The following is a 25,362-nucleotide window of genomic DNA, read 5'->3' on the forward strand; positions in this document are numbered from 1 at the left end:
GTCCACATAGATGGTTGTCACCACCCACTACCCCCCCCCCCCCCCGCCCCAGTTCTCCTTGCAAAGCTTAGGTTCACTTGCAGTGTCGTTAACAGCAACAATTGTTTAGAGCAATTGATAGCTTATAGAGGAAAATCTTGGCATAGACTCACAGAATCATAGGATCACAGAATGGTTTGGGTTGGACTTTAAAGACCATCTAAGTCCAACTCCCCTGCCATGGGCAGCGACACCCTCCAGTAGACCAGGTTGTCCAAAGCCCCATCCAACCTGGTCCTGAACACTGCCAGGGTGGGGGCAGCCACAGCTTCTCTGGGCAACCTGTGCTGGGGACTCACCACCCTCAGAGTGAAGAAAAAGTACTCAGCCCAGGGCTACTCTGAAACATGAATGCCATGCCACCACCCCACAAAACATGCAAGGAGCTGAAGTGACACAAAACCCTATTTACTTTCATCAAAGCCCCATCTGTCTCTGGTGTTGTGTCAGCCAGTTCAGCCCTTTCCACCTGTCCTCACTTGCTCTGTGGGAAAGGCAACCAGAGTGGAGCTGGCAGCAGGAATGACTTCAGACCTAACAGATCTCCCCCTACGTGTAAACACAGATTAGATCCACAGATTGCTGAGAAGCAGAGGCTGAGATGCAGCAATTCCAATTCCATACTTGCTTGGCAGAGCAGCTGCATTTTATAACACTCCTGTGCCTGCTGCCCTTCCCTTGGGCCTCACTCCCCTCGATCTGCAAGGCACACAAGCCAGAATGGAGCCTTCTTCACATATGCTCACTGTAACCTGGCATAATACTGCTCTTTGCTTTAAGACCAAGGTTTTCTGCATTGACAATGTGGTGTTTCTGCCTAGCCAAGGTGTGACCAGTGCTGCACACGAACAGGTCCTTTACTGAGCCCATATGGTGCCTCAGTTTCCCCATCCATGAAAATGAGATTATACAGATCTTGGTGGGTGCTGGCATGCCTGCAAAAAAATACTGCTGTTGCTTGAATTTGGTACACCTCAGCTGAAAAAACAGGCATCTCTTTTGCCTGTGGGGTTTTTGGTTGCTTTTATTATTTTTTTTTTCTCATGAAGTGCTTTCTAGGCATCTCCCTTTGATTACTCACCTTTGGGATTCTTTCTCCCCATGTTTGTGACAAGCCCCATCTTTCCTTCTTCCCCCCTGCCCAATTCAGATAGGCTTAGTTTGGGGGGTTTTTGGGGGGGAGTTGGTTTTGGGGTTTTTTTTGCATTACTACTTTGTTCTCTGTGGTATTTGCAACACCCTCCCAGCCTTGTATCACCTGTGAATTCCATTCCTCCTGGTTGTGTTTTCCCTGTCTTTGCAGCACCTAGAATGACGAAGCCTTTTGTGCTGCCTCTTGCTGCAATTGAACCTGATACTTGAAAGGAGGAGGAAAGGTTGGAATAAACTGCTCTGATGATTCATCCCTGGGGCTGAGAGATTTGCTCCCTTGATATCAGTCCCTTGATCAGAGCTCTGCTATGTTATCTCTGTTTGTCTGGGGAGACTTAATTCCCGGCACATTTGGGCTGGTGGAATCCCAGATATCAGAGCCCAGTGACTGGAAAAGGAGCAGACTGCATTCTTCTCCCAGTCTTAGATATGATATGTCAAAGAGTCTGTAGAGGTTTGATGCTCCAGGGCCTATAAGCCCCTCAAGACAGCCTTTGCCTGCATTTAATGCAACTGAGAAGCCTCTAACTTTCTCCTACCTGTGAAAATCCATCACCTGCTCTCTCTGTATTTTGTAACCCTTCAAAGGTGTTCCCACACTTTCCTCTTCCTCCTGCCTTGTTCTCTGTGGGCACATTTCCCTGCCAGCTCATCCTCTACATATTGTACCACATGCTCACAAGATATAGAGGACCCTTTCCTTATAGAATCACAGAACATGAGGAGTTGGAAGGGACCTCAAAAGACCATCTAGTCCAACTCCCCTGCCAGAGCAGGGTCACCTAGTCTAAATCACACAGGAACACATCCAGGCAGGTTTTGAATGTCTCCAGAGGAGACTTCACAGCCTCTCTGGGCAGCCTGTCCCAGTGCTCTGTCACCCTCACAGTGAAAATGTTTCTCCTTAAACCATTTCACCATTCCTGGGATGGATCATCAGGTATTGACAGCTCAGCTGGAAGAGGGGCCATGGAGACCCACGGTTTTGCAAACCAGTTTTAAGTGGGAATTTTCTTTAAGCTTTGCCTAGGAACAAATTTGAGGGGGGGGGGGTCACACAGGGACCGTATCTCTGTAGGACCAAGTGGGGTTTCCAATGGTGGGAGAGTGTTTTTTTTTCTCTATGTATATACATTTTCATTAAAATGCTCTGCATTACATGAAATGGTTAAACATGATTTGAGATTTCAAGGCCTCAGAGACTCTGGTGCCGTGGCAATAACCACCATTAAAAACCTTCCTGGCTTTTGTTAAAGGAGAAGAAGGGCAAACAGTTCAAGTGCTAAAAAACAAGTAAACATTCGAAAATCCCTCAATCCTTTTCTTCTTAGGGAGAAAATATACCTCAGGTAACATTAAAACCAGCTAAAATCCATTACTCCAGGATCGTCAGTCCCGATGGAGCTGGAGCATAGCCTTGCTGCTGCTTCATATACAAACTTCCTTCTTCAAAGACAAAACACTTATTGAAAAGGGAAAGAAAGGACCAACAAAGGAGGGAAGTGCACTTTCCATTTCCCATGTGGGAAAGGGACCGGCACTTTGGGAAGTACCTGCACACTGCCCACATCCTCATAGCCGTACAGCCAGGGGAATTGTTTTGGCCAGTAGCCACAGATGCCTGTTAAATGTAAAGTCAAGAGACAGAAGGTGGAGTGCAGAAGCTTTGTGGGATGGGTGAGAGCAGAGGAATCACCCATTACCTTTCAGGAGATGCTGGAACAAGGCTAAAAGTGAAAGACACAGTGAGGCTGTCCAGGGCTTTCTTTTCTGCCTACTCCATTCACATCCTTTTTTTTTTTAACAGTCCAGGGAAGTTAAATACTAAAGGCAAGACCCAAGTAGACTGTGGGAGTCCTTTGCTTCCAATTTCACCTTCCTCTTTGGCATTGGGGTCAAATTACACTTCTCTTGGAGGGCCTCACAGTGTGAAGGACTTCAGGAAGGATGTACAACAGAAAAATCCATCCCATGATAATGATCAACAGCTTGACCTAAACGGGCTTTCCTGGAAATGAAGCCAGTTTGTTTCTTGGAGATTTTTTGGGTTTTGGTTTGGTTTGGATTTTTTTTCCCCTTTTCCACCACTGGGCAGATTTAAAATAAATAAAATGGAAGACAGAAAGAGAGAGAAAAAAGGGTTTAAAAGGATTGAAGTATATGTGTGTGTGTGTCACCCTTCTACCTTTGTTGATTTTACTGAAAAATTTTGAACAACAAAAATAGGTTTGGCTCTTGTTACTCTCAGTAATTTAAGAGAAGGGGCCGCTGCAGACTGTTTCCTTCTTTCATGAACCAAAATCTCTTGAGATGGGAAGTTGACTCCTCAATTACTTTTACAAAAGAAAAATGGCAGTCTGCTAGGAAATACTGATTAATGTTATTTTAGCCCCTCTATCAGTGCCAGTCTTTTTTATGTATGTGTTACTAGAACTCCCCTTACATGTGCCAGCCCTGAGAGACCTTAACTTCCTTTTCTGTGGCTCTGGGTGGCTGCTCTGTTCGGTGAAGCAGCAGCTCTGGCCCTATTTAGTTCAAAGCCCAGAATACCCCAAGAAGAGAAAGGAAATCCTTTTCCCCTTCCTGTTTGATCACCCAACTGGAACTTGGTTATATTACCTCACTGGGAATATATTTTACCCCTTGCAGAATTTCTCAGCCCAGCATGAGGCACCTAAACAAAACCCCAAACCAAACAAAGAAACAAAACCCCAAACCGCCAAACAAACAAATAAAAATAAAATCAGCATCATGTTTATGTTTTTTACAATCAATTTTCCTTTCCACTGCCTATCCACAGTACAGCAAACCAGTACGTGCCTGGGAGGGAAAAAAGACTCATTAGCAGTATTCACAATGAGGACATGGCCATTGTGAGAGCAGCCAAACACAGGGATCTGAGTAGGTCACAGCGACATCTCACAAAGCAAAGGAAATATGTAGAAAATGATCAATCACTGGAAAAGAAAAGGCTTTGAAGAAACATATGGTGCTTTAAGAGAAGCAAATTCAAGTTCAGGTTACAATTAAAGAATTTGAATGCTGAACTAAGTGGTTAAGAGGGGGAGAGAGTGGGAATGCCGCAGTGTGGGAATGTTACAGCTACTTTGCTTCCCTCTCATTCAAACCGTATTGTTTTTCCACTTTATTGTTTTAAAATGTCATCGTATTTTAAGCCATTAGTATTAATGTCAGTGGCCACCCCCCTGCAAATCTTCATATAAAGCAGGGCATCTTTTAAGGCTTCCAAGAGAGGAGAGAAAGCATAAAACAAGACTGTCAAAGCCTTTCCCCCGAAACAACTGCACTCACTGTCTTTGAATACTTCACCAAAACCACGTTCATCAAGTTCAAGGACTGAAAAAACATACTTTTTTTTTTTAAAAGCCAACTTGGACAGAAGAAAAGAAAGTCTGTTTGTCATTATTACTAGTCACAGCAAGTGACTAAATGGCACAGAAAGCCTCTGGAGGGTGGTCAGGTGCTCTGCCAGCAACAAGTGAGCCTGCAGCACAGGTCCCTCTGCAGACAGGTACTCCCCCTGCGCTCCCCAAGTGGGTCTGGTGAGGCCAAGCCTCCACAAAACTTGGTGCTTTCTTGGTTTGGTGGTAGCAATGAGGACCTCTAAATGTTGCAGCCCAAACTACCACAGCTCTGCCAGCCAAACAACAGTGTGGAAGTAGCAATGCTTCTCTGTTGGTGACGTCGGCTGTGGTAGAACATCTACATCTATTCAAGATGCAGTCAGCTTTAGCTTTCAGTGTTATGTCCATGCTACGATTCAAGCCTTGTTTGCATGTTAGCTGTCATGGGATGCTTTGCTAGAACACAGACATCTTCAGAGGCAGGCCTGTCCAGTGTCTTTATCCAGATCTGAGGTTTCCTGTTTGATCTCTTGTCTTACTCCTCTTTTAGGAGAAAAGTGCAGCAGCTGAAAAATTAAGTGGTCTGAAAGGTAACTTTTTTATGTGAAACACCAGTGAAAAGCAGAAGCAAACCCCACCCCCCACACACACCCTCCCCCCAACAATCAAATCAAAGCCATTGCCTGGAGGGATGATGTTGCTGAGGTCACCTATGTAAGGTGTAGGAGACATTGGGGCGGTGACTGAACATGGCAAGGCAGGGATTATTATAAGAAAATCCAGTTGTCACAAACCCTATGGACTGCCCCATTACAGAAACCATTCCCATGGGCATGTTATCCATCTTTTGCTCTGCTTGAGCATCTTCTGAATGATGTCCATAATCCCAGCTCAGGTTTTTTTTTTAAGGTTGTTTTTTCAGCCTCTCCTACCTTCCATGTCACTGTAGTTACCCTGTCAGTAGCAACTCTGTTCACTACTCTGTGGCTGTGCTGGGCAAGCCAGCATAAGCTATAGCCACATTGTGGAAGGCATTCACAGGCTACAGTTTCATTGCAGAGTTCAGGGCCACCTCAGGGAAAGCAAAGGACTTAGCTGTTGATGAAAGGTGTTACTAACATCCCCGTGAAAAATTCACCCTCTTTTTACTGGACTGTGCTTTCAGCTTCATGGTACAGATGAACAGATAAAGGTTGTTTAAGATACTAGAAAACTCTCTGAGACAAGAGCATGAGCCTGGGAAGGCTTTTGTGGAGATAATAGCGAGTATCCAGCCTGAAATATCACAGAATCACAGAACATTAAGACTTGGAAGGGACCTCAAAAGATCATCTAGTCCAATCCCCCTGCCAGAGCAGGATCACCCAGACTAAATCGCACAGCAACACATCCAGGCAGGTTTTGAATGTCTCCAGAGAAGGAGATTCCACAGCCTCTCTGGGCAGCCTGTCCCAGGGCTCCATCACCCTCACAGTGAAAATGTTTCTCCTTAACATTCACATGGAACTTCCTGTGCTCCCTCCAGCTTGCACCCGTTGCAATTGTCCTATTTCTGGCCATCACATCACGGTGCTAAAACAAGCGGGGTCTGGCTCAGGTTGATGCCAAGCCACATCTGTCACCTGCCCACAGTGACGTTTTTAGGGAGCAGCTCCCTGCGTCTCTGCGAAGGGGGAGATAAGCTGCTCTGAGAGCCCTGGAAAACCACGGGAGGGGAGTGAGCTTTCTTCAGCTCCTCTGCCTCTCCTCCCCCTCCTGCCCCCAGGGAGGTGACTCCCTCCGCACTGCCTCACTCACTGGTCCAGTCGGGCGGGTGGCTCTTCTCCCAGGGGCAGCACCATCCTCCTCCCCGGCTTCTGCCCAGCGGGTCTTTGTAGTGCAGGTGACTATGCTAGTTTCTTATGGCCTCTGGGCACTTTACAATGAAGATCCCAGACACCTTCAGAAGTAGCTGAAATCAAGGAGATCAAGTGCAAAGTGCTCAGCCAGAGGAACTCCCAACAAGTACACAGATACCCCCTGCCACCCATGCCAGCACCTCAGGTCTTCAGATTAAAGTTTTCCATGTTGATATCCTCCAGGTCCTCTACTGTGTTTTCATTTTCTAACCACACCTAAGGCTGTGAAATCTTGAACCCTGACAGGCCAGACATGAATAGGAAGGAGCACACGTCATTCTCCTTGACTGGCAGGTGCTGGGTCTGCCCAGCAGGGTCCAAAGTTCTATACAGCTCATGTCACTCGTCTCTCTCTCTCTAATTAATTAGCTAGGGGTGGTGATATGAGCTCTTGTGGCACTGCAGCTCTGAAAGGTGGAATGATTCATAAGTGAGGCACAAGACAAAACCCCCACGTAGAGGCTGTTGCACAGTAACTACCATAGTCAGGATATTCTTGGGATTCTATCAGGGCAGATGTTCTCAAAAACCTTTTTTTTTTTTTTTTTTATTATTTTTTCCCTTAAGGTTTTTAAATTTAATTTCATATTTAAAACTGCATTTCTTGTGCCCAGAGATGTCAGCCCCTGCAGTCTGTAGGCACAAAAAAGTGTTTCATGCAAACAGAAGGCACAGCGCTGAATGACAATTTAAAGAGGCACTCAGTTCCCTCCAGCCTGCACCTCACTGGGTCCCAAGGCAGCAGAATCAAGAGAGTGGAATGGTCTGCCTAACATGGCTCATTTCAGATTCACTCACAGGCCAGACCTGCAGCTCCTTCTGGCTTCCCATGCAGGGATCTCTGAACACTCTCAAGTCGCCTCCACTCCACGGGCAGCAAAGCCAGGACTGGTAACCTGCCACATGACACAGAGCAGAAGCAGCAGCAGTGCTGATGGGAAGTGTTCTACATCCTTTAAAACTCACCTAAACCCTGTTTCTCACTGTCTTGCTCACCCCTACCCTGTCTGTTTCTTCTACTTGCTGATACTTGAACACCCTCACAGAAAGCAAGTTCCCCTCTCTGACCTGTTGGGCAAATAGTGGGTGCCAGCACAGGCCTGGGAAGAAGCAACAAGTGCCTGTGGAGCAACAAGGCACTGGGGGAAGTGGGGACAATCCAGATATTAAATAATTTTACCCTTCTGTGGAAATTCAACTTCAGCTCTGAGTTTCTGGCAGGAGACATGCACACCTCCTGGTGAAGTTCATTTATTCTAGCAATAAATATTTGAATTAATGCTGGTACTTCTGCCTGTGCATTGAGAAATACAGACATTAGCTAGAGACTCACAATGTATCTTGAGATGAAACTACTAAAATCTTCCTAAACACAGGTGGAGCAACACTTCCTGAGGGGAAGAGACTGGAGCAAGCTCATAGATCAGGCCAACCTGCAGGCCCATAGCTGAATTCTGTGGCACACTCAGCTGTAGGTACCTGTCCCCCCTCAGTGGGCCTGATGTCAGCAAATATCAGCTAACCCTGCCTTGAAGGGGTTACCTTCCTTATTCCAGTCATCTTGGGACAGCCTGGCAAAGTCCACAGCCAAGACTATGCAAATGAAATGTGCCTTTGAAAGGTCACAGGGGAGCAAATCTGTTAGCTGTGGACCTCACCTGCACTAAATCTTTTCTTCCTACCTTCATAGTGAAAATGTCACTGCTGATGGGCCCTCTAGACCAGCCAGCTGAGGTTTCTGAGTCTGCTCTACAAAATGAGATCTGCTGTTGGATGTGCCTTGTCCGGTGCTTCTGAATTGCCTTTGGGAGGGGAATAATTTTGGCTGGTTCCCCTGAAATGCCTGTGTGAAGGAAATTTCAGCTAAAAAAAAAAAAAAAGTTTCTAGCCCTCAGGTCTGATCCTTACTCATTTCTCCCCCTTTGGTCCATCTCTGACATCTGCACCAAGGGTGTGGGAACTGCTGCCAGGTGGGGAGGGTGGTATGCATATATGCATGTGTGTCTTGTGGGGGTGTCAGTGTGACACAAGCCACAAAGCAAAGGTCTCTCAACCCTTCTCATAACCTCGAGTCAGGGCTCGAGTTTGTACTGAGCACCTCAGCACCAGATCTACCTCCTGTGTGGTAGAGATTGGTTGGGATTTGTTCTCCCAGTGAGGTGAAAGCTGTCATCCACAGGACAATTTGCGCTCACGGGATTAATTTGTGACAGGGCAATTTGCACCGAGCCCAGAGAAGCAAGAGGAAGGAGGTTTCCTGAGGCTCTGGATCAGACCCCTGCTCAGGTGTGACTGAGGAACCTGCAGAATGGGAAGAATTTAGAGGGGACATATTTTAGCCCTGATGCCATGTGCGGCTTTCTCTCTCTCCCCCCCCCTCCCCCCCCCTTCTGTCCCCACCCCACCAATCATCCCTCTTTAACATGACAAAGAGCCTGAAGGAGCGGGTGATGGTGAATATCGCAGTCCCGGCCAGGGTATAGCCAGCTATAAAGGTAACTACACTTCAGGGCTACCTCAGCTTGTTGGTGAGACCTTGCCCTCCAAGCGAAGGTGGGGATACTTACCCCTTCATCTGCCACCCCATGTGTGCAAACTTGGCTCTGCCTCCCTGCCAGGCTTACCCCAGCGGGGCTGGCATGGGCTACCTGGAGTTTTACTGGAACTCGGCAGAGGAGGCAGGACATGTCCCCACTTCGGCTGAGCCAGCGGGAGCCACCAGTGCCAGTCAGTCTCCGGAGGCAGGAGAGAAGAGGCAGATGGCAGGTAAGGCGTTTCAGCTGATCCCCAGGGTTACCTGTGGTCCCAAGGGCAGCCTAATGACCTTGAGCACATTTTTCTCTCTTCCCTCCCTGGTTTCCTCACGCGTGGGCTGGGCAAAGTGTGGTGTGGTAGGCAAGGCAGATGGTGACGTTGGGCAGTCACATCACCTTTCCCTGCGGCTTCTCTTTGGTGACTCTGAACTGGCTTCCCAAACTTCAACAGAGCCTGCAGGAGTCCAGGCACTGGCAGGTCTGTGCTCCAGGGTCTGAAGGAGCGTGACAACAGGGCCTCATGGAAGTTCATGGCTCCTGGGACAGGAATGCCTGTGTCTCCTTTTAGACAAATGCTGTCCGGTGTGCTATGGAGGGAAACAAAGGCTGAAGGCAGTTCTGCTCGTGGCATCCCTTATCCCCTTCCAAACTCCTCGTGCCTTTCATGGAGCTCATTAAACTCCAGCATGCTTTGAATCGCTGCACCGGGAAATCTGCCCCTCTTTAAATCCAGCGTTGTTGTGCTCTGTTTCTTTTAGTGGCCATTTTCCTCTTTACTCCCCTCTCCTTCCCATGCTCTAGTTGCCTTGCCTTTCCCTCTACAAAGGAAGTCCCAGGCCCCTCAGCAGTGGCATTTTCTGTTCCATTGAGCCGCGACAGAACAGCTGGTGAAAGGAGGTTCATTGTATGGTGTCAGCAGGGTACACTTTCCTAAGGTAAATGGGTGGGAGGAGAGGGAAGAGAGCAGCTTTTGAAGTGCCCTTGTGCCAAGCTGTCAGAAGCTGCAGAGAGCTACAGACTCGACCAGAGCGACTCGAGGCTGCAGAGCTGCTAGTGGCTACCTGGCGTGTGGCTACTGGCCATCTAGTTTGGGGAAAGGCTTAGGGCCTCGGCATGCTGCCGGCTCCTCAAGGGAAGATTGACTCATTCGTGCCCCCGGTGGGCCTGGTACACAGACTTCAAACCCTTCAAAGTGTCTTCAATCGCTCCCCTCTGGTGATTCCGTAGAGAGAGCCCAGTGGTGGAAGTAAAAGCTGCCAAACATGTCCAGAGCTTGTGAAGTGGGTCTGTCTTATGGTTTTCATTTTTATGTCTGTTGCCCTGCTGTCTTGCTTCCTCTTTACTCTCTTTTCATGGGACAGGCCTTTGTCTTGAACTCAAGATGCAGATAATAAGTTACATGGAGGGTTTGGGATGACAAGCTGAGCAGGCACATGTGGGAGCTTTAGTTCTTTGTTGTCTTGCTCTGGTTCCTGTCTAACAGAAGGTTTTCCTGTTTTCCAACTCCACTTTGCAGCAAGCACGTTCATTTCTAACACCTAAGGTTTTTACTGCACAGTCTGCAGGAGCCAAACTCTGTGGTCCCACGTGAAATTTTAGCCTCCTGTGCATCCACGTTGCAGATACTCAGCTTCCTCTCAGGACCTGAGGTCTACTCCAGAGCACATACCACCTCAGGCCCTTGCACCTCTTCTGCTGACAGCCCCTTTCTCCTTGTAGGCAGAATCTCCTTTGCAATCCTCATGCTGCTTCCCAGCAGCAGAAACCTGCCCCACCACATACCTGCCTCTTCACACCCCCTGTGCTCCAGGTTATCATCTCCTAGGGACAGGAAATAACCAGCAGCAGGCCTACAAGAGCATGCAACCCTAGAGTGTCAGGCACGACAAAGGCCTCTGTCAGGAGGGTAACAAGGGAAAAGCTATTGCAGGCATGGCCACCTTTCTGAGGCCCAGCAGCACCCCAAGGTTTTTGAGCGATTGCTTACTGGCCTCTCATCTTAGGACAGAAGAAGAAAGGGTTTGATAGGGTGGGCAGGGGACCCCATTCCTCTGGAGGACATCAGTACTTTGCACTGGCCATATGTTTGTGAGGTTGAGGAAAGAGGGTGTTCTGGTGGGCCTCAGAATCATGGATCTCAAGGGGACCAGGAAGGAGACTGAGAGCTATTGGTTTGGCTCAGCAGTCAGAACGTGTACTGAAAGTGGCTCTGCCTCACTCGCTGCACCTCTCCTCTCCTGAAATGTCAGTAGGAGGAGAAGGGATGGGCTACACAGAAGGCTTTTCAAAGAGTAACTGGAAGGAGGAAGGAAGCGGGCAGGGAGGGATTTATCACCACAGTTATGGGGAAGGAGGGAGACTGGCATTGCAAATCTTCAGTCAGGGCTGGCCTAAGAAGATGTCAGCTTCTCACAGACCCCAGTGTGCAAGCAGCTGGTGCTGGGTGCTGGGCTAATCTCTTGTTAGCATTTTCCTATTCAGGCAGCCTGAATGACTTTGCATTTCAGCGGCTTTTGCCTGCAATATTAGCCCAGATTGTTAAGGTAGTTTCTCCTTTAGATCTTTATCTCAACTTTGTCCTCAACAGAGACCCTTTAAGACATGTACTAGGACAAATGAGACGGGGCTTGGACACCTTCCTCCCACACTCTTGAATTTTGTCCTCTATGTCTCTGGTTTTTCTTACCTGTCCCACACATCTACCTTTCCTCTCTCCTTCCCCCATGTCTATTTTCTCTCCTTCATTCTTCTCTTGTCAGAAGCTCCCCTCAGCCAAATGCAGCTCTCCATCTATACATGTATTTCCAGCAGTGGGATGGTCTGAGGTGGCAGCCACAGGTAAAGAGAAATGAGGTAATATCCAAGGCCTGACCATTGCTCTCCACCTGCTGCCTCATCATTGTAAGCACTGTCCCACCATACACCCTGGTTGGAGGTTGCTTTCTCACTCTATTGAGTCTTTTGTCTATCAAGTGCCTTGAGATTGCTGGGCAAGCAGGCATCCCAACCACTAACCCAAAGCTATGCTTGCAGTCATGACACGGCCTCTTTACAACACACCAAAATATGACCGGGGCCTTTTGGAGGGTGGTAACACCACGAGCCAGTGTGCACAGTTCTTCCCTCCCCGTTCTGACTTTTCCAACTGGCAAAGTGGGAGCCATGGGCATCCCGGAGGGCTCAGCTAGGAAAGTGCTCGCTGTCAGTGGGCTTGTCTGTGCTCATAGATCTAGGAAGGAAGAAAGGTGACACAGGCCTTCACTTCAGGAGAGCACCTGTTGGGTAGGCAAGTAGTTCTGTAGCAGGCAGGGAGCACACTCGGACCCGTACAGCTGTGCATTATATCTTGTACTCCTTTTCCCATTGTCTCTTTATTTACAGAAGTATCCCCAGCTTCCTCCAGTTCTGGGAATTTCAGCCAGTTCACACCAGATTCAGCCACCAGTCCACATTCAGCATCCTCATCCCCACAGCCTATGGCTAAGTTTCAGAAGGGCAGACGAGATGGCATGGAGAGGATAAGAAAGGCCAAGTCCCGCACGGCTTTCTCCCAGGAGCAGCTGCAAATCCTCCACCAGTGGTTCCAGAAACAGAAGTACCTCAGCCCCCAGCAGATCCGGGAGCTGGCTGGTGCCCTGGGGCTCACCTACAAGCAGGTGAACAGGGAGACTTTGACCCCATGGTATATCTGTCACCCATGGTATATCTGTCACACAGCAGCTGAATGGTGACATAACACGGTGGCAGGATGGAAAGATGAGTCCCCAATGGAGCGCAGAGGCAAAGGTGCCAGCTAACAGTTGCTCCTCCACCTATTCATGTCCAGAGATCAGAGAAGCACTTCTGTGGGACAGTGTTAGTGCCAGTGTCACCTCACTGAGGCCTCCCCAAGTGAGGGGTCAGTTAAGGGTGCTGTCGCCAACACTTGCAGCAGAATTGCAAACACAGCAATGAATATGTTTCTTGCCACAAACAGCCTCTGCCTGGGGCTTGACAGCTCTCTGCAGACTTTTTCCAGGCAATGGTGAACTTCACAGAAATCCTGGCATTCTCTGAATCCCAGGGCTGTAACATGCCAAAAGCTATTGCTCACATTTCCCAGTGCTCATCTTGTCCAGTTACCTAATAATGCCCTACACTCAGCACTGGCTGCTGGACACCTGCAACCCCTCCATGTGGGTACTTCCAAGTACCCTTCAGGCAGCCCTTCAGGGTCTCTGCTGGTCCCTAGGTAGTTTGTGTGTTCTGAGCTGGTGCTGGTTTAAATGTCTGCCTAAAGCAGTGGGGGCTGGGCAACAGGGCACAAATGCTTGCACTTACAAGTCCAAAATCTGCCTGGAATTTGGATCTCAGAGTAGGGTATGGTAGTTTGGAGAGACAGGATGCCCTGGGAGTAAAAAAGTTATATATGTATTGTAGGTACACACTCATGCTCTCACACACTCTCACTCTCTTCCCCCCTCCCCCCATCGCCGTCCCCCCCCCCCAACTGGTTCTGTCAGGAACAAGACAGGTGGGATAATCTGCACTCTCCTTCAATCCACATCCCTGCTAAGGCAGACACAACCCCAGGGGGGAAATGGGTCTGGAATTCACTCCAGCAAGGAGCTTTGAATTTGCAAACTGCTGGGTACAAGGAGCAAGTCTCTCCCTTGTCCACTCATAGGCATGTAGAAAGAGTATTTCAGAAGTTTGCCTGTAGCTCAGGGAGCTTGTAGAGACCTGGGTGGGTCTAATTTGTACCACTCATTCACCTCCATGATTGAAATGAGTCAATTTGTCACAGCTATACCTGTTCCACGAACATAATGCTGCTCCCTCCCCCCCACTCCCCTGCCATGCAGATGCACAACCCACCTGCTGAGGTTGCCAGACAGACATCTCCCCTTGGCAGCAACCCCGGGGAGCCTTTATCTCCTGCTGCCCGTATATCTATGCCATCTGGTCACCCTTCCACTTCTTGTGAATCTGATAACATTTGTTCTTCCCCCTCCTTTGCTGATGTGTGGGTTTTTTAATCTGCTCTGCCCTCCCCACCCAGGTGAAGACTTGGTTCCAGAACCGGAGGATGAAGCTGAAGAGGTGCCAGAAGCACAGCCTGTGGAATGAGCGGGCTCAGTGCCTCATGCAAGTAAGAACACAGCACGCTGGCTCAGCCTGACTCTCCTACCCGGGCAGAGAAGTCTTGTGATATATTTCCTCCACGGAGGAAACTTAAGCACCCCCTGCTTTCTGCTGGGTCCAGTGCAGAGGCACAGACCTGGCACGACCCTCTGTGTTGTGGAGGTAGCCTAGTGATGGGCTGGAGATGCCACTGAAACGCTTCCAGAGCAAAGCTGCTTTCCTCATCGTCGTGGTTTAACCCAGCCAGCAGCTAAAACAACCACATGGCCGTTCGCTCACTCCCCCTCCCATCCCCTGCTCCCATGGGATGGGGCCAGGGGTGGAAAAGTAAAACTTGTGGGTTGAAATAGTGACAGCTGAATAGGGCAGAAAAGGATGGTAATAACAATCACAGAATATACAAACCAAGTGATGCACAGCACGATTTCTCAGCACTCAAAGTTGATGTTCAGCAAAGCTGTGCTGCCTCCTGGCCCACCCTCCAGTTATATATGGAACATGACACCATATGGTATGGAATATCCTGTTGGCCCGTTTGGGACAGTTGTCCTGGCTGTGTCCCCTCCCAGCTTCTTGGCCCCTGCCCAGCCTTCTCACTAGCAAGCCACTATGGGAAGCTAGAAAGTCCTTGACTGCTTGGCAACAACTAAAACATCAGTGTGTAATCCACATTATTCTCATCCTAAAGCCAAACCACAGCACTATACCATCTGCTGGGAAGAAAATTAGCTCTATCTATGCAAAAACCCAGGACATTTGTGTATGTGTGTGTGTGTGTGTGTGTGTGTGTGTGTGTGTGTATGATTGTGTATCCTGACTATGACTGTGACTCCTGAGCTATGGGGAGGGATATGGTAGTTCTTGACCTCCCACGCCATTGGTGCTGATCAACTTCTGCCCTTCCCTTTCAGAGTGGCTTCCCACCAGGTACTTACCTGGAGATGCACCCCACCTTCCATCAGGGCTACCCAGTGGAATTGGTTGCAGCCAGCAACATTCAAAGCATGCCTCCCCCCTGCCAGCACTACGGAGCGGGGCAGAACGCTTACACAATCGTGACCAGTGAAGATGGAGGAGTCTTTGGCAAAGGTGGGGGCACCTGCAGCGTCCAGCAGACCCTGGGATTCATTGCCCAGCACAAAGTAGACTTTTACCACAGCTGTCCTGGTAGCGTGGAGAATCCAGGCACAAAGACAGGTGACAGCTGTAACTTTCACCACTCGGCCACCATGGGGGGTCCTTTCCCACCCACTGCTGGCCACCATCTCTATCATTCCTAAGCACTCTGGGTGTGGGGTACTTGGGCACCTGGAAATCAAATCCTATTCTCCTCCCTCTCCCTTTGTTATTCATGTGTTCTCCAACTCAGGGACATCTCGTAGCTAGAACCTGGTTTAGCATTCAAATATGTGCCTGCAAGCACACACAGCCACGCAGGCATGCAGACACCTGTTTGCCTATATATATGGACATACAGCCCTTGGTTCATATGCCCTTATCCATGCACACATGCACAGACAACCAAGTTTCCTTATAAGCAAGGCCCAAGATCTGACTACCTAGATTAACCCCTGGACCTTCTAAATTGTGGATCTTGTAACTTGTCTCAGAGGAGGCACAGATTCCTTTGGGGATCTCACATATACATATCACTGTACAGCAGGGCATACATAACACATGAAGCCATAGGCTGTATGGAGAGGTGCTGGTCACATACCTTTCACAGAAGCTGGAGGAGTTACTGTCACACACCAGGGACCCATCTGATGGTTAGACCAGGAGTTCTGTGGTCAGCCACAACGTATAGAGTTCACGATGAAGTGTCAAGTGAAGGGAGATTTGACAGGTAGCTTGTGGTAAGGCTGCTAATATGGTCTTACAAGCATCAAAATACTAAATAAGGCCTTTGTTCTAGTCTGTATCTTTCTGTGCCTCTCCTTGAGAAAACCTTGCAGTGCATTCAGTTTGGCAAATAATAAAATATTTTTTAAGATGGATTGTGTATTTTTCTGTATTTTTTTCTAATGGAGCATTGCAAGATGGAATCCAGATGAAGTATTAAATAGCCATGGCAACCATGTACCATTGCTATTACTGATCTGACTCTAAAACTATAACCTGAGATTTTTCTGTGTTATTAGTGGATCAGCCTCATGACTCTTGGCAACACCAGGTATCTGGAGTCAAAGGACTAGATGAGAAACTTCCATCCACCTTAAGAATCTCCCCTACCCAGCAATACCTAAAACTAAGACTAGCTAAAACTCAGCAGTCCCACCATTTCTAAACTTGATACTAGTGTCTAAGTACCTAAACCCAGGTGTGTTTATCAAAATGTATTCAATAATGCAGCCCCTCTTCCCTGAGTCACAGGTCACCTATCACTCTTCAATGATGACAGTAACTTTATCTTAACACAATGAAGCAGCTGCTGTGGTTTTAAAAAAAAACAAGCAGAAAAATGAAGGCAATCAAAGTCTGCAACTGGAGCAGTAAGAGGCATGGTCTTTTCCTGGCAAAGCTCGTTTATGTCCCTTTGTGCCCACTCCCACTCCCTCATGCAGTCACTCTTTGGCCCTTTGGTTGTTCAGCTACAGCATTTCTAGAGCTGTACTGTAAACTGTATGGCCAGTATGATTCTGGGAAAAATACAGCCTTTGGGAGCATGAATTTCTAAGTCATGTAATTGTGGAGATGCTTTTTAAAGCACACCTCCCCCTGCCCCCACTTGTCCTACACCCAGCAAGTGCCCAAGCTTGGGGAAGACAGGTTCTTGCAACCATCAAAGGGGTGGGGATCAATTGAGTTATCTTAACTGAAAAGGTGCTGGTTATCTGAAGGTGGACTACAATAGCAGCAATTGTCAGGGCTCTCACGTGAGCCCTGTGTTTTTCAGCTCCTTTTGGAGCCAGCTACCAACCTGAATATCATCTGCAGCCTTTCCATGTCACCTCATCAAATGCTGCTGTAGGTGAAAATGTTGAGCTTGTGACTGCTCCTCACTAGTAACTCTCCAGAATAGGAATCACAAGCCATACCCTGTTCCTTCAGGGATGCTTCAGGATCTTGCTGTGACATTTCTGGGACTTGATCTCCCTACTGCTGATTTTCAGCAAAGCTATACCAACAGAAACTACCAAATCTTGCAGTTTCCTCAAGAGACATGAAAATTTTCAGAGGCCATCATTCAAAGACAGAGCTTATTGCCACAGGTGGTCCTGGAGACCAAAAGCCATCAGCAATTCCATCAGGGAAGTAAGCAGCTTCTAGGAAGGTAGCTCATTGATATCTGCTGCATTCCCAGTCCTCTGTGCAGTAACAGCAGGAATGCAGCTCCTGTTACAGACAGTCCTTCTGCCAGCTGGAGAGGGACACGGGGGACTTGCTCTCTCTTCTGGTCTTTCCCTAGTATCTAGCAAGGACTTGGATGGATCTTGAGGCTCAGCCAAGGCAGCAGACCTGATGTTGTAATTTGCAAAGGATTTAGTGATTCAGACACAGCTCAGCTTCTAGAGGCACACCCTATCTACGAGCAGATGGACTTCCATTAAAGGTGAGAAATTAATTATAGCCTGGTGAAAGAGATTCACAGATACGACCTGAGGGTCTTTGGCCAGCATTAAGATAACACAGCCCTCACAGGAAAGGAAAAACTTTTGTGTATGTGTGTGTGTCTAAGACCAGCATCTGGATTTTGGGTCCTTTGTGCCTCTTGACTGCTCAGGATCAGCCACAATGCTGCTGCCTGCTGTCAATGGGCCAAGCCAGAGACATGTAGCAATGCTTTACTGAAACTTTCCCAAACTCTGTTAGCTCAGCGCTTGAGTCATGCAGTGTAGTTAGATAACTGAATGTAACATTTACACATGCCTGTAAGGAAGAGCCTGTTAAAGCAGAGATCATGCCCTTTATCTGGACTGGAGACAGAAGGGGGGCTTGTGTGCCTCTCAGAAGGGACATGTAAGCTTGTGAAACGTTGCTGCAGGCCACAATGACACCAAGAGCAAAGAATGAGGTTGCTTGTACAACTCTACTTGGTATTTTGCCTGTGGGTCAGCAAAGGCTGGAACCCAGTAACCTACAGAATAAACTCTGGTCTACACAGTCCGTATGAGATCCAATTTTTTCTGTTCAGGTGGGATTATCTGCACCATGCTGCAAGAGACTGGAGTGTGGATACTGCAGAGACACCGTGAAAGCGCAGAGTGGTCCCAACAGGATATAATGCATGTAAAGAACTCAATATAAGCTCCTAAAAAGACTCAGTGGCAATGCAAATCATGTTCCCAGTGTACAGAAATCACTGCTGCACAACAGTCACAATATGCAGCAGTCGTAACAGGTATGCAATGTATCCCAGCAGCACAGGCTTTTGGTGACATGCAATTATTTCCTCTGAGGAGCTGATATAGACCCTTTTGGAACTAGGAGTCTGGAGGGATTAGTTGCATTTCCACCAGTTTTGATAATAGTGCTGCAATTACCTGTGCAGCTGTTTCACATGGTGACGTGACTCAGGCACATCAAAGTAAATAGACCTTCAGTGCTGTGGAAGGGAAGAGTCCTACCTCATTCCAGAGTTTACAGAAACTCCTCAGAATTATTAAGGTTGGAAAAGACCTCCAAGATCATCCAGTCCAACCACTTCCCTACCACCTTTATTATTTACTAAACCATGTCCCCAAGTACCTCCTCATCCAACCTTTCCTTGAACACCCCAAGGAATGATGACTGTACCACCTCCCTGGGCGACCCGTTCCGATGCCCAACCAGACTTTCTGAGAAGAAACATCTCCTGATTTCCAACCTGAAACTCCCCTGGCACAACTTGCAGCTTCCTGAGCTCCTAGCAGACCTTTCTAGCCCACCTGCCAAAACTCCAACAGCCAGCACTCTGCATGTTCCCTCTAGCCCTAAGAGATGTGCCTGCCAAACCTGCATACACCCTGGGCTGAACAGCTAGGGGAGTAACACACCCCTGAGGGAACTCTGCTTCTCCGGCACGCTCCTCCCATGGTGAGTGCAGCAGAGCCATCTTGGTCCCAGGGCTATTTTAGCAACTGTATTCTGTTTCTGCAGGAGGACACCTGCCAGCAGAGCTCTGGCTACCTTCTTTTGAGGGAGAAACACGGAAGAGTAACACAGATAATCTGTAGCAAGCATCCTCTGTAATTATTCTGCAGAGACCTATGTACATCGTGTACTCCCCTCAGGGCTTTAAGTGCTTTTAAAGTTTCCATCTTAAAAGGCATTACCCAGAATACATCCATACTGATGTTGGGACATCAGACTCAAGTCAGGATGAAAGTGGATCCTAGTTTTGTAGTGCAGAAAGTCACCTGAACCTGGCATTTCCCCCTCTTCCAGGCCAGATTTACATTTTTCTGCTGTTGAAGGTTGGCAACCCATGCATGCATGGACAACTTTCTTCCTTCTACGGCTTCAAACCTCCACTCCCTCTGCTTCCTGCACCTTACACCTCACCCTTGGAAGCAGAGCATTACGTCACAAAAGGAAAGCAAGCACATTTGGGCAGCCACCCAAGCAGGGTCTGGTCAGCAAAGGACCTGTAGCAGTTCGAGCCCAGGCAGTCAGCTACCAATTAAGTCAGTTGTGGTCAGTGGGAGTAACATACAACAGAACCCCCCCTGCCAGGCAGATGAAAAGCTTTGTTGGTATACTGTAGTTTAAGGAACCTGGGATTAAACCCAAACAGGTATTTTTTTTAATTAAACTATAGCTTGGAAGCACCAGCCACTGACAGCTGCCTTGCTCCATCAGTGCTGCTGCCCACGGATGTCTGCAGCCCTTGGCTGCATGCAGGTTGCACAGCATGTCACACCAAGAGGCACGCAAAGAAAGCACAGCTCTGGTGGGCCAGAGCCCACTGCCCAGAAACGGGGTCACTGAGTCTGAGAACTGGTGGCTGCTGATGCACTGCTGCAGTCCTAGTGTCTCTTACTCCTTTCAGTACCTTTCCCACATTGGTCCCAGCTGCCAAGAGAAGACAAATGCAGCCTTGGGACAAAGCAGGGGGAGAAGCACGTGTTTGTTTCAGCACTGGGAGGAGTATTTAGTTAGTTACTTACGCACAAACTTCTGCTGTCATGTGAGGTTAGCGCCAGAACCCCAAGAGACCTGCGAGCTTCAACGAGGCAGGGCTTCCAGACCTCTGACTGCAACCTTCTGGAGCAGCAGCAGGTGGCCACACAATCTCAGAAGACAATTTTCTTTCACTCCGACCGTTGGCTGAGTATACCTCAGGCTCAAGCAGTTACTTGGAACACTGCAGTTTAGGGACTGACACACAAGTGTTGTACAGAGCTGTTACTGCAAGTCCAGTTCAGAGACAGCCCTTGCATGGGGTAACACACCTGCACAAGGCCAACCAACTTCTGTGACCTACTCCTTTCCAGAAGTTGCTTGGTCCTACTTCTGGGAGAAACACAGTAGGGTTATTTTTTTCCTCCTTTCTTCAGCACTGCTGGTACTTGCAGAATAACCAACCACCCTCATACCTTGTGTTGGAACAGCCTGCTGGCAAACACTGTTTCAACATTAAAATAAAGTAATTTATTTTAAATTCAAACAACTTTGGAAGAACTTTAAGCAGGAACATGATAATAAAATACAACATGCACATAAGAAAACATGCTTTAAGATCACTGCAAGAAAATACAGTTAAAAAAATAATTCTGGAACAAGAATAATGTCCTTTGCAGTGAAAGTTTAACTACAACATACAACCCATGTGCAGACATTTGAAGACAGGGTTGCAGTAAAAATTGTGCACTAACAACAACAAAAACACTCTCCCATGGAAACATTTACCATCTCATGCCTCACTCTTGGGCAGTGGCAGACTGAACTCTGCAATTCCACACCTTGTGAAAAAGAAATAATCAGTTTCACATAGGTTGGAGTTGACTTCCAATTTCCCCATACTGAAAGGAATTATAGTTGTTTTTTAAAAAAAAACACCTGAATATTTTAATTGGTATTTTCCTTATTTTGTCTCACTCGGTTTCACTAAACTTCTTACCTCCCCCAGAGTTTGGGCACTGATGTCAGATGAAGCATCCAGTGCCCTTTTGAGCATAAAAACACAGAAGAGATTCAATTAAGCCCTGGGGAATGTATGAAAACCCTATTATTTCGCACTCTCAAAACAGATTAGACAAGAGAACAGGGAACCATCCTGCTCTACCCCCTTGGGTAACAACTTCACAGGGACCCTATGGGATTCCCTCCCTCCCCAGCATCCAGGTTCCAGGATAAATTACATTAACCCATCAACTTTAAAAATAACCCGACACCTTTACCTAGCTGCCTGTCTCTGCCCCAGATAAAACCACACCCAGCAACGCTACGTTTGTGAAGTGCTAGGGGACCATCGTCTCACAACGCTGAAGCTGAGGACAGACACACACAGCCATCCCTCACTTCCAGCAGCAGCACTTTGCGCGACCCTCTGCTGCAATCCGCAGGTTGGGATGAGCCAACATTCTCTCAGCAGAGATGTAAAGTGAGCAATATCTTAACTGGGTGGGGACGGCCCCAGAGAGAGCATCCTGAATGAAGTAACAGGCACGAGTTAAGTTTGCAATTTTGGAAACCACAGTTTCCACGTGAGGTGCAGGAAACACTCTACCTCGCTTGCTTTCCTCCATTCATCTCCCCTTTTAACTGCTCTATGAACACAGGAGGGCAGCAGGCAAGAAGCTGGCAGGGGCTGACCCCTCCAGGAGCTGCTTAGGGTAACTGGATCAAGTGATCTGATGATCTCCATGTAGCTTTTCGGTGAGGGAGGAGAGCATACAGAGGAGGAACCGCCTATTAGCAGATAGATGACTGAGGTAGCAACAAAACTGGGCAAGACAGGAGGAAAAATTCTGGGATACAACAGGGCATTTCTAGCAGAAATATGCTGAGGTACAGGGTGTTTTTCCCTTCTCCACCAAAGCTCTGCTGCAAGACATGGAGGGCAAGTATCAGGGATCACCCGCTCAAGAGGCAGCAGAGGAAGATGAGACTTTGACAACAAAACCAGACCGTTACCACCTCTGCTGCTCCTGGCTGTGGCACTGCACATTTCCCTCCATGAGCAGGTTTCATCTAGTGATGCACAGTGCACCCTTTCTAAGGATGAACTATGGGCACACGGGTGCCTTCAATGAGAACATTACCCCAAGGCAGCAAGCAGGGCGCTGTGCCTCACCAATGGTTAAAACAGGAGAAGGGGGAAGAAGGGAACAGAAGCTGGATCCCCGAGTCAAAACCCTAGAAACCACATGAGAGAAAACAGGAGAAGGGAGAGAATACTTAGGCCTAAAACTCATAACCACTCTGGGTCCCCAGGGAACACCAAGGGGCCTGGTACTGATGCCGTACAGGAGAGCTCGAGAACGGTGTGACGCTGTCAGAGGTGTTCTGGAAGCTGCAGGTGTCCTCCGACTCCAGGTTGACATAATCCATACTGGCAGGGTAACTGTGATAGAAGTTCATCTGCTGGCTTAACAAGCCCATGGCTTGCTGTGTGTTGCAGCTTGTCCCACCTTTTCCAAAGAGCCCCTCATCCTCCACTGCCATGAAGGAGTACAAGTTCGGCCCATTCACGTAAGTCTGGCCACCACTGTAAGCTTGGTGCACGCTGGTCACAGCCTGAAGGTTTCTGCTGGCGCTGACAGGGAAGCTCTGGTGACACGTGGGGGCTATATCCAAGTATGCAGCCTGATGGAACCCATTCTAGGAGAGACAGAGAAGGCTGCTGAGTGATGCAGAGCATGATACCAACTGTGCCCATTCTTTTGGATGGGTCATCTTGCCTCCCCCACCCCAAGCCAAACAAAGTGTCTTTCATTCTCATTGCCCTCACTAGTAATAGTGGAGACAACAATATCTTAAATGAGCAGTCACAAATTCAACAAGTCTGGGAGCACCATGCTGGGGAAAAAAAACCAGCATGAGTAGCCTTGCTGCCCCTCTTTGGCTATTTTGTTTTCTGTCTAGTCCCAACGGGGAGATAAGAGTACTGGAAACAAAGCTCTTTCAGTTGCCAGGGCAGGTTTAAAATAGATGCCACTGTTAAGCCATATTACAAGAAATACAGCTGGTTTGGTAATATCGAAGCCTGTGTGCATTGCTTGAGTTAGCAGGTTGGAAATGATGCACTTCTCCCCCAGAGTGGGGGAACCGTGACTGGTGGTGATGGGGGAAGGGGGAATTCTCTCACCTGTGGTAGATACATCCCTTTTTGCACCCACTGGCTCTCCTTCTGACAACGTTTAAACTTCATCCGTTGGTTCTGAAACCATGTTTTCACCTAGAAGTGATAGAAAAGGACACATGATGTTAGACATTCACTCTCAGAGCTTACTACAAACCCTACAGATGCCTTCTACTGCCATCCAAGTTTCTGGCTGGGCTCCTAGTCCTGTGTATAATTCCAGCAGCTACCAATATGCAGCAGACCCAGGTAGCCACAGGACCAGAGAGTCGTGGCACAAAAACTAACACCCTCACTCAGATCATCACGGGGTTTTTTTCATGACATCAAAAGCCCTACCTGAAGGGCTGCACAAGCGGCTTGTTACAGCGAGATGCTGCTGCTGAGAGCTGCGCTGACTCAGGAGTTGAGTCATTCCTCGCCGGGCTGGGAGCAGAGAGCCTGTCTCTAGGGAGAAGAGGCCCGGGTGCTGCTCGGAGAAAGGCAGCTCGCATGGCTGTGCGAGTGATCTGGCTTTTCACCTCCACCCGGAGCAGCACCCCGACTCTGCCGGGCCCAGGCCCTGCATGAGAGCTCTGAAACACCTGCACGGAGTGGGTGCACAGTGCTGGAAGCAAGAGGAAGGCTGAGTCATAAGTTTTCACACCTTCTGCTCTCCTACGCAAACAGCGGCACAAAACAAGACCGTGAAAAGACACTCGTCTCTGGGGGGGTCTCAGAGCAAAAAGAAAAGCCACCACTAAAAGCCTGCTTGTGCAAGATGATTTCACGGCAGGGATACGATTCAGCTGCTCAGAGCAAGATGTTCACCTGCTTGTAAGTGAGCCCCAGGGCAGCAGACAGCTCCCGGATCTGCTGGGGGCTGAGGTACTTCTGGTTCTGGAACCGCTGGTGCAGGGTTTGCAGCTGCTCCTGGGAGAAAGCCGTGCGGGTCTTGGCCTTCTTCACCATCCCCTCACCACCTTCCTCCTTGACCTTCTGGGAATTAGGATGGGGAGATGGGTGCTCTGCGGTGGGGCTAGTGGCAGAGTCCGGGGTGTACTGGATGAGCGTGCCAGAACTGGAGGAAGCTGGAGAGGCATCTGAGGGGGAAAAGAGCCGGGGTGAGCAGGGGTCTGGCGGAGAAGACTCAAAGGCTTCTTACGCCCAGTTTATCGGGGGAATTTAAGATTGCGGATGCCCCGGGGACTCGCAGGGGCTCTGCGGCCAACGCGGCGCTGAGAAGCGGGCACAGGCACCCTCAGGAGAACCGAACCGACACTCTCCCCCCCACCTCCCCGCACCTCTGCCCCGTCCCGTCCGGGCACAAGGGCCGCCGGCAGCCGCGCCCGGCTCCAGCCGCCGCTTCCCTCGGGGCAGCCGGCGGAGCAGCGCCCGCCGCACTCTCGCCGGGCCGCGGGACCCCCGACAGCGCCGGCATCACCCCCACCCCCGGGGCGGGGGGAAACAAGGGACCGTAACCACCCCCAGCACCCGGCGGCAGCCCAGTCGCTCCCCAGGGTCCGCCGTGCCCGGGCGCGTACCTGGGTGGCTGGGCGTCTTCTCCACGGCGGGGAAGGGGAGGTCTTCGGCCGCCGGAGCCTCCGCGGCGGGCGCGCTGTCCATACTCCCTGGAGAGAGCCAGTAGTAGTCCCCATACCTGACCGCACCGGTGTAAGGCAGGCAGGGCGGCATGGCCAGGTGGGTACTCATGGCCGGGCCGGGACCCCCAGCCCCGAGCAGGCGGCGAGCTGGCGGCGGAGGCTACAGGCAGCCCACAGACACGTACCCCATTTAGTGGAGGTGGGGGGATGCTTTATGCCCTCCCCAGCCTGGCCTTGGCTAGAAGGGATTGTCACGGCCATTGTCATGTTAAAAGTCAGTTGATTGGAGGGGAGGGGCTTTGGGGGTATTCAGGGAGTGGGGGAGGGCTGGGATAGCAGGCCCCGCTTCCCACCTTGGCTCCTGGGTGCTGCGGTGGGGGGTGAGGCCACTGCTACCAGCACACCCCTCCCTGCTGCGGGGTGGAAGAGCCTTGCCGAAAG

At 49.2% G+C, this 25,362-nt stretch overlaps 2 protein-coding genes across 2 annotated transcripts; one reads left to right on the plus strand and one right to left on the minus strand.

The window, feature by feature from the left end:
- Positions 1-9,039: 9,039 nt before the first annotated feature.
- Positions 9,040-15,392, plus strand: LOC311205109 (homeobox protein NANOG-like; the record flags this gene model as incomplete). The annotated part of the gene is made up of 4 exons (XM_084279400.1): positions 9,040-9,220; positions 12,370-12,644; positions 14,030-14,119; positions 15,024-15,392. 4 exons carry the CDS (start codon positions 9,040-9,042, stop codon positions 15,390-15,392), a joined length of 915 nt encoding a protein of 304 aa, XP_084135526.1.
- A 7,048-nt stretch (positions 15,393-22,440) lies between these two features.
- On the minus strand, positions 22,441-25,030 carry LOC311192392 (homeobox protein NANOG-like; the record flags this gene model as incomplete). Its single annotated transcript, XM_084264854.1, has 4 exons — positions 22,441-22,857; positions 23,345-23,434; positions 24,149-24,420; positions 24,862-25,030. 4 exons carry the CDS (start codon positions 25,028-25,030, stop codon positions 22,441-22,443), a joined length of 948 nt encoding a protein of 315 aa, XP_084120980.1.
- Between the last annotated feature and the right edge of the window lie 332 nt (positions 25,031-25,362).

The sequence above is a fragment of the Gallinula chloropus genome (assembly GCF_964237585.1).
Source record: "Gallinula chloropus genome assembly, chromosome: 1".
In the NCBI taxonomy this organism is placed as follows: domain Eukaryota; kingdom Metazoa; phylum Chordata; class Aves; order Gruiformes; family Rallidae; genus Gallinula; species Gallinula chloropus.